Source organism: Dendroctonus ponderosae, unplaced genomic scaffold, assembly GCF_020466585.1.
Source record: "Dendroctonus ponderosae isolate FM_Combo_2020 unplaced genomic scaffold, Dpon_F_20191213v2 Dpon_F_20191213_1, whole genome shotgun sequence".
NCBI classification, from domain to species: Eukaryota; Metazoa; Arthropoda; class Insecta; order Coleoptera; family Curculionidae; genus Dendroctonus; species Dendroctonus ponderosae.
In genome coordinates, this window is record NW_026017110.1 from 32,732,224 (window position 1) to 32,741,190 (window position 8,967).

Genomic DNA, 8,967 nt, shown 5'->3' on the forward strand with positions numbered 1-8,967 from the left:
TCCCCTGAACTAATCGCATATCCGCAAATTCGTGAAAGGAAATTCAAAGTAAGTCACAGTTTAACAAATTATTGTTATTATTGACAAGGGCTATCCACGTGTAACTATCTGCTAATGACAAAAAACATCATTGCCGCTGTACCTTTTTATCAAAAAATTGTAGAACAGAACTTTTTTGATATCAAAAATTTTCGTAATCAGAAGCAACGATCGTAATTTTTCTTTTTGAATGCTAAGTATTCCAATATGCTACCAATTAAACATGGAACAATTTCAAAATAATTCTTAATAACGAAGTTGAAATTCGATCTTCAACTGTTAATATCTTCTAGAAATTTTCGGAAAAAAAAAATTTCAATATTTTTTTCGTACTCCAACAGGGAGCTTCTATCACCCCTTAAAAGGAATGACGCCATTTTGGATTACCCTGTATATAAAAATTAATGTATGTCTGTTTGTCTGTCCATAAAAACTCCAACCATGATCGCACCGAGCTACAAGGCTGAAATTCTGTATGTTTCTTTGTTTATTGGAGAGTAACTTCCTGACAAAATTTCAACTTCCCAACTTTTAGTTTTTGATTTAAAATATATGTGTACGGTGTTTCTACACTGTCTCGCTGTAAGCCCGCTCATAGAGGGCGCTGAGTTGTATATTTTCTCTTCATGTTCTATAACAAGCATTTAACTGTGGCCAGAAATAAATTTTATTTGTTCATTCTTTGCCTCTCGGCTGAGATCGATCAGAACTGTTGTAGAAAAATTGCACACGTAACTACTGGTCAACGTGGGCAACGCCACGGGTCGCTGCGCTAGTATAAACATAAGCAAATTTAATAAAGTTTTTTTTATTCGAATTAATCGAAACCTGCCACTTTTCGAACAGAAACCACGAGGATAAAGAAACAGAGCGCCAGAGTTGTCAACATACTGGATGCAGTTTATTTAAATATGCTCCTTCAATTTGTTTATAAAAATACTTCGCGGCACTAAATGTAATTTTTGATACTTGCACGCCATTCACCGGGGCCAGAGCTGTCAAAATTCGCGCCCATATATTGGGGATACCACTAGACGCTAGGGTACATTTCGTGCTCATTGGATCAAGCAATTCGAGATACGTAATGATTTATATTTATTCGTATTTCGTGTGCTGCATTTAAAAAACAATTTATGTATTGGATCATAGTGATATAATTAATTATATTTGTTTTAGCCGTTGGTAAAATTTAAGAGCCATTTGTACTATGAAGAGAAGGATCATGTCCAAGAAAGGCTTAAACTCTTGGTTAGTCTTTCGGGCAGCAAGATTTTGAATTTTAAAAATGGGGAATGTCAGGGCGTTGCATTTGATGGCATTTACCAAGGAAGCTATTACCCAACGCTGTCCTTGTACAAAAATGTGACGGTGTCGGTTAATTTCGGACCAAATTTTAAGTATCCACCGCCAGCCGAGTATGAATGGAAACCGGTGCGTAATGAAAGTAGCAAAAACATTCATTTCGATCAGCGCCTGGGTCGATCTATTTGAAATGTTTGGACTATTTTTGTAGAGTTAAGAACTTGTAGTTTTTTACAGATGTCCGAGAAAGGAGAAGAAGCAATTTGCGAGCAAACCATGGCAGATCTAATGTTTCTAACAGAGAACGAAGGACGTTTACGCCTCGACAGCTTTGTCCTCTGACATTAACTGAAACCTTTTACCTGGATTAAAATTACTTAAGAATAATAATGATCCTACAGAGAATTGAACTTTAAAGCTGGATTAAAAATTTTGAATATTTTTTTATAGTAGAACTTACATTTATCATAGTGCATTGACACATTTAAAAAATGATGGTATATTACATAAATATTGTCCATATTAAATTAATCAACCATTAAAAGTCAATCATAAACCCCATTTAAGTATGTTTACTTTCCAAAACCCCCTCGACAACTGCTAGCGTATTTTAGACGCTGCGTTTAACCTTGAGAATGGAGCAAGTTCGTAATTTTTAGCGAATTTGTGACGTTTTGAAGCATTTACGCACCCCCATGACAACGCAATGGGATAGCCTTGACCACAAAATTAGTTCGGTAAACAAATGCACGAGGCGCGTTGTTGGCGGGAAGAAAAATGAAACTCGCCATGTGGCTGTCGTTAATCATCACTGTAATCAGCAGCACGTCTTTATGTATGATCAGCAGTTACCATATAACAAGAATTTTGCTGCATTGCATTTTACTGCTTGCAGAACACGTGTTGGACTCGATTTTGCTAGTAATCTTGTGATTGTTTCATAGTTTGTTGTTCATAGTATAAGTTGTGCTAAAAAATATAGATAACTAGAGGAAAAGATACCACAGACTTATTTATCTATTGCTTCAGATCATGCCTTGACTTTATTATAAAAAGTGTGCATTTTTGTCGTGCGAAAATCGTAACGGGAATCCGGATGTGAGGTTCCACATGTTTCCTCATGGTGCGATTATGTTTCAACACTGGATGGACGTTGTGAATAATCCAGCATTGTCTAAATTAGCTYATGCTACTGTTAGAAGGTGTTATTCGGTATGCAATAACCATGTTATAGTATCTCAATTTCAAACTCCCGAAAGGAAGACGCTGCTGACAAAAGCTATTCCCAAAAGTTTTATAGCTCCTTCTAACATTTGCATGCAACCGGCTAGTGATTCGGAGACACACCCGCACACAGGTAGGGATACTTGTTTTGACAGAAAAAATGTTTATAATAACAAAAAACTTATCAGGTATAGAAACTTCTCATGATGATTTTACTTCTGTCGAACGGAAACAAGAATCAACTTTTTCGATGCCTACGCATAATGTAGATAGTGAAATCGGTAAGTTTTAATAATCATTTAAATGTAATAACTACAGTAAGAGTAAGTTCAAGCTTTTTCTTAAGTTTAAGAAAACGCTGTTCTAAAGTATTAAGTAAAAGTATGTAATAGGTTTACAGCTGCATGTGAGAAGCGAATTGCTTCATTCGATTGGAATAACCATCAGGAACAAAATGACCCCAAGGAAAAAACTTCTATTTCACCAGCTTTGCAGCATGAGGAGGACATTGAAACGTTGAGCATAATTTGAAGAGTTGCAGGAAAGACGTAAATTTGGGGTAAAGAATGTAAGTAATCTTTTAAACAATAAAACTTAGAATCATTTTAAAGGTAGCTGTTACAGGTGCAGTGACTTTTAATGTAGTTGGGCAAAATATACCTTGCTAGGAATAATAAATTCACAGAAGTAAAGCCTGTGTCTCATGCATCCGTTTATATGATGATACGATGATACGAAAGTGTTTCTATTGGTTGGAGATCTGCGAATTCTTCCGCCAACCAATAGAAAGACGTTCGTATCATCGTACCATCATATAAGCGGATGCATGGGACACAGGCTTTACAATCATATTGTAATTCATAAATCGAAATTCCTGCTTCTTTTTAATTTAGAGACCGAAACACCTGGCAGAAAGCGCGCATAAGCGATCACGGCCGTTTGCATGGAGTTGTCACTTCTTGTTCAGAGGTGTTCTGTGTATTTACGGCTTCTCACTTCGTTTTGTTTCAGTAAGAATCGTGTTCTTCAAAGATTGGTTTACGAAACGAAAATGTGTGTTTTTGCCCACCAAATACGCGAGGTGATTTCAAAACTTCAGAAAATAAATATTTCCCCGATTTGAGACGTTTTGGAGCATTTACAGTTTGTCACTTCCTTTAGGTTATGAGTTAAACTTGTTCTTAATAGATTGATATGTGGAGGACTTCATTCAGCGTTCATCCAACAACTCACAGGTGGCAGCACCAACTCACCCTTGCCGCCACCTTGTACCGCCAACGCGAAACAGACATCAGTATGACGAGTAAATCTACCGATTTGTCAAGGAACCTACTGATCTACCGATACCATGCAGATTACTACCAAAAAGTAACAAATAAAATTTAAAAAATTATCCGTGGATTACTTAAAACAATATAACATATTTCCATTCATGATCAAAATACGTTGGTAATAGCAGACATTTTATTTTAGCACACCTCGTATTTTAGAGTTTTTTGTCAAACATAAAATGAATTAAGCCCGCCATATAGATCATAAATATGATAAAATTATGTTTTATGGATCCTGGGATAGTGAAATCAGGTTCCCTACAATCTATTTCTGATGTTGCAATGATATTTCCAAATTTAATGACTGATTACAGTTAGTGAATTACAAGGTCTGGACACAGAATGACGTCTTGCGTTGCGAAATGTTAAAGAAATTTAAAAAATTTCTGGAAATATTAAAGAGTTTTGGAGCCAAGTACAAATATTGAAATATGGAGGTGATACATTCATGTTTCCAATTTTAACCAATTTTATTTGCATCCTGCTTATTCTACCTCACTCATCAGCCAATGTTGAACGGATATTTTCACAGGTTAATCTAATGAAAACTAAGTTGAGAAATAAGCTAAAAACGAGCACAATTTCATTTTTACTTCTTTACTGACTCACGCTTTACAAACTTCTTTTTGGGTATTTTGCCTCAAAAATTTTTGTCAGAATTTCCTCACGTCTTTTATTACAGATTGATAAATAGTGCTCCTATTTCGCAATAAGAACGAATTATTTATCAAAAAGTAATCAAGAACTATCACCTAAAGGGTATCCTGCGACATACTTAGGCTCAAGCTGTAAGATAAAAAGAAGTTTGTAAAAAATGAATCCGCCTCAACAATATAGAACTTATCTATGACTCATGCTTATTTTAGTATTCCTGTAAGTTTAAAAAATTCAAGTTGTGAAAATCGCGCGATTTTATGGAGCCTTTTTTTGGGGAGGTTTTGGACTACCCAACCAGCTCTGGCCCTTATTAATAAAAAAAATGAGTACCGATTTTCTACCGAAAAATGTCGAACTTATCTACCGAAACTCGATTTTCGGACCTGGCAACCCTGAGTACAGGACAGTTTCCAGTTAAGTCAAGTGAATTAATGCACAGAATATCTCCTGGAGGACTGGGAGAGTTTACGGCGTTGTTTCCAATACGCTCCATTAGTCTGACGTCAGACGATGCTCGCGCGGAAGGACTTTATCCACCCAAAGGAATTGTCGTATCTTATTAGCATTGGACCTAATTTCATTTTGTATTTTTCTAGAAATCTGCAGGTTCTAAGCATTAATATTAGAAAAAAGTAAAGTACCGCTATCGTTAGCAACTATTTTGTTCACTACGTTAGATACATCGTTCTTACTTTTTCTTAAATTAAATATTTTTCAACATGCAGCTTATGTTTTCTAACAGCTGATTGCTGTTGGATACGAATGTGTACATGCCTTGCAGACAATTTGTCGATTAAAAACGCATCCCGGCCTTTTAGTTCCTCGATTCTAATCATAAGTTAACATTTTAAGTGTCTGCAGGTCACGTCGTACGATTTTCTGCTGTAGCGGATTGCTTTATAGTAGACTGTGCATAGTTAAAGAGGGGTGAAAACTCTTAAGAGAGAGGCAATGTCATTGAGCTAGTGTTCGCTACCGAAAACTCTCCTGCTTAACTTAAAGAGGTGAGAGCCAGTATGAAAAAGAAAAATTACTGTGTATTACTGTAATTCTGTATATTTTTGACTGCGAAATATTAAAACTAACAGCTAAAGTTTCATGAGAGTTATGAGTAACTGATCTTGCTTACTAAGTTTTTCAACTTTCCAGTCATAATAACAAACTACTTATATCTTTGAATTATGGCAAATAAACATTAAAATATTGCATACGTAGAAAAATACATAAATACTAAGATGCCATTTCTTTTAACTTTCAATTGAAAAATGTTCAGATAAATTGTGAAGTCCCATTAACACTTGTAATTGTTGGTGAAAATCAAGTTCAGCATAAATCCGTGCTGTAGACATAAAGGTTTCAAGAATACCTTCAGTCGAAGTCGAAGGTTGTGGTTCAGTTTCAGGCCTGAAAATTATATGTATGTGCATGTCAATTATAAATAAATTACAGGAATATGTAGTTACTTGATGCTCAAATGGTCGCTTGGTGTTTCTGATACGGCAGACATTTTCCTTCTGCTCATTTTTCGGGACTCCGATATTTTAACTATTTTGCGACAAGGTACTATAATAAGGCCAAGACCTGTATCGGGCCTTTTGAATTATTCCCATCAAGAAAATGACAACTGCAAGCAAACACTAAATCATTTTTAAGTATAACATACGGTTTATAAAGAACAATATACGTGTGGGCGGGTGTTGGGAACCGGAAAAACCAACATTTTCAGGACCATCATACTTTTTATATTCAGGAGACTAACACATAACCATTATTCTATAACATTTAAATACAAATAACAAGTTTTAACACAGTTACTAATACGAAACCTGCTATCCGTTTATATCAAATTTCAGGTTACCAAGACATTTACGTTTATATTGTAACGGAAATAGCCTGCGGTACTCACGTTTGGAATCGGGGGATCGAAATTCATGATATTTCAGTAAATGGGAGGCCCATTTGCGCCCCATTTACTGTCAAATATGACACTGACAAGCGGGAAGTTTCGCACCTGTTCTTGAGATTTCGAGAAGCATCTGGGTTACCTGGAGGAAACTATATAAGCCACGACGAGAACCACAGGGAGTCAGTATTACATCATTAGATTAGCATTGACTTAACGCATCAGCTCGCGTGATTTCGTGCTCGTGCTCAAAGTGAATCATCAGCACCCAAAACAACAGCAGCAACAATTACAGTGACTTCGTGCCAGTGCGTAAAGTTATTCACCAATAGCAAAAATTATTAGTTCCACCAAAGAGCGTGCGCGCAACTCCTCAAGTGTTTCGCAAAAGCCCTCAGCAGACCGCGTGTGTTCTCACACGCGGAAAAATGTCGTATTCTAGCGACAGCGATCAAAGTGCGGTCATGAGCAGTGACAACGGTAAGCCAACATTCCCCCGCACCCCCAAAACGCCCAAATTCAACACCAAAACCAAACACAATCAAGCCATTCTCTCTGAGCTTAAAGCGCTTCGTCAAAAAGAGCGCAAACAAGCCGAACTCATCGTGGCACAAGGAGCCCAAATTAAGGAGCTCTTCCAAAAACTACAACTCTTAGAAGCCCAAGAACTCCCCACCCAACAAGATCCAGCAAAGCCTTCAGCTGAAGCTGAGCAAATGGAAGTCGAGGACTTCCCAGTCCTAAAACCAAAAGCCCCCTTAAATCTCCCTAAAACATCCAACGCCGTTCTACACCATCATATGGTGCAAAAAACCGCTGCCCCCCAAAGCCAGGCCTCTTCCAGTGCCACTTTGGACCAAGCTTCTCCCCCTACCTCTGCCCCAAAAAAGCAAGCCATTCCTGTCGTCATCAGGAATGTGTCCGAGTGGACAAAAACCCGCTCGCTCTTGCTACAGCACAATTGTCAATTTGGAAATCCTAAAAAAGTCCACCTAGGGATCCAAATCCACCCCCAATCAATTGATAACCATAGAGCCATCACCAAACTTCTCTCGAAGGAGAACATTGAGTTTCATACTCATACTCTACCAGAGGACAACAAACTTATTGCCATCGTCAAGGGCCTCCATCAAGATATGTCACTTGCCGAAATCCAAACTGAAATCGAAGAGCTCGGTTTCAACCCATCCCAAATCCAATTCTTCAGGATGGGAAATTTAAAAACCAAAACGAACATGGTTAAAATGCTCTTGCCCAAAGAGCAAACAACAATTTTCGAGGTTAAGTACCTCCTAAACTTGGCGGTAGTCATTGAGCCCCAAAGACACTCCTCGGTCAGCAACCTAAGGCACATTCCTCAGTGCAAAAATTGCCAAAAGTTCGGACACACCATGGCCAATTGTGAAGCAAACCCGTTTGCCACAAATGCGCCCAAAGTCATTTCTACGCGGAATGCAAAAAGTCGAGAGACATCCCGGCTAAACGCAAAATGCATTAACTGCGACAGCCCCCACCCGGCAAGCTACTTTTCCTGCCCAAAAAAAAACAAACTCCACTGCTCAAATGCAGGAAAAAGCCAAACAGGTCGGTTTCCAAAACAAGGTCATTCTACCCGAAAAGGCATGAATTCGAAGGCTATCTCCGGGAAAACGATTTGGACATTGCACTTCTTCAAGAAACCTTTTTACAAACACAAACTAAACTCAAAATTAATAATTATAGAATTTACCGTCCACGACCGGCCGAACAACCCAGGGGGCGGCACTGCCATTCTGATCAAAAACTCCCTCTCTCATCACCCAAGCCCTCCAATCAGTAACCTAATAGTCCGAAAGAGACAACGCAGCACTAATACTAATAAACCAAACACAGCACTAATACTCCTCCAATTTTTATAATTTCTGCCTACAAACCCTCCAACATAAACACAACTGTACAAGACTATGACAACCTTTTCCACAAAAACATTCCTACAATCCTCTCAGGAGACTTAAACTCCAAAAACCCCATTTGGGGTTGCAAGCCTCATAACGACAAAGGCCGAAAACTTAACAAATACTCACAAGACCTACACTTCCAAATTCACGCTCCCTCAGACCCAACTCACTACCACTACAAAACTCCAGACATATTAGACATAGCGCTGACAAAAGACATTTCCCACTCCGTTAACATACAGAACTCTGACTCACTCAGCTCCGATCACAATCCCATAATGATTGACATCAACGAACAATACACAAACAACCCCTTATCCCCAATTACATACACCGACTAGAACGCCCTCACTTATTACCTGGGCGAGATTCAAACTCAGGACCACTCTCCCGAAAACGCAAAGAAGCTTAACTCCCTTTCAAAGAAAATCTCAAATTCTATCTCTGCAGCCCTTGCAAAAGCCAAAAGTCAAAAACCGAACTCAAATAAAAACCCGTTCGGCCTTCCGCCAGAACTTAAACAACTTATTAAAAACAGAAACAAACTAAAACGCAGGGCCAAGCAATTCTCTGA

At 38.1% G+C, this 8,967-nt stretch overlaps 3 protein-coding genes and 2 long non-coding RNA genes across 14 annotated transcripts in view; 3 read left to right on the top strand and 2 right to left on the bottom strand.

Moving 5' to 3' along the window:
• The window catches only part of LOC109540736 (set1/Ash2 histone methyltransferase complex subunit ASH2), a 29,491-nt gene extending 27,589 nt beyond the window's left edge, over window positions 1–1,902 (top strand). For 5 of the 6 annotated variants that reach the window (XM_048670753.1, XM_048670754.1, XM_048670758.1 and 2 more), the window contains 2 exons: window positions 1,216–1,470; window positions 1,579–1,902. In XM_048670753.1, coding sequence (XP_048526710.1) covers window positions 1,216–1,470; window positions 1,579–1,683 — 360 coding nt within the window. In that variant the 3' untranslated portion in view covers window positions 1,684–1,902. The remainder of the gene's footprint in view (window positions 1–1,215; window positions 1,471–1,578) is intronic. The other variant, XM_048670755.1, reaches the window with a different exon arrangement.
• Window positions 1–3,958, top strand: part of LOC125505892 — a 41,870-nt gene extending 37,912 nt beyond the window's left edge. The window contains exon 5 of the mRNA XM_048670762.1: window positions 3,754–3,958. Coding sequence (XP_048526719.1) covers window positions 3,754–3,951 — 198 coding nt within the window. The 3' untranslated portion in view covers window positions 3,952–3,958. The remainder of the gene's footprint in view (window positions 1–3,753) is intronic.
• LOC109541915 (leucine-rich repeat serine/threonine-protein kinase 1) overlaps window positions 1–8,967 on the bottom strand; it is a 444,231-nt gene that overhangs the window by 169,829 nt on the left and 265,435 nt on the right. The gene's annotated exons all lie outside the window — the stretch shown is intronic.
• LOC125505896 lies at window positions 5,592–6,472 on the bottom strand. The gene is made up of 2 exons (XR_007282535.1): window positions 6,017–6,472; window positions 5,592–5,957 (listed from the first exon to the last, which is right to left on the bottom strand). It is a non-coding gene; the product is annotated as an uncharacterized LOC125505896 (long non-coding RNA).
• LOC125505898 overlaps window positions 6,571–8,967 on the top strand; it is a 5,647-nt gene continuing 3,250 nt past the window's right edge. The window contains exon 1 of the long non-coding RNA XR_007282537.1: window positions 6,571–6,936. This is a non-coding gene — a long non-coding RNA (uncharacterized LOC125505898). The remainder of the gene's footprint in view (window positions 6,937–8,967) is intronic.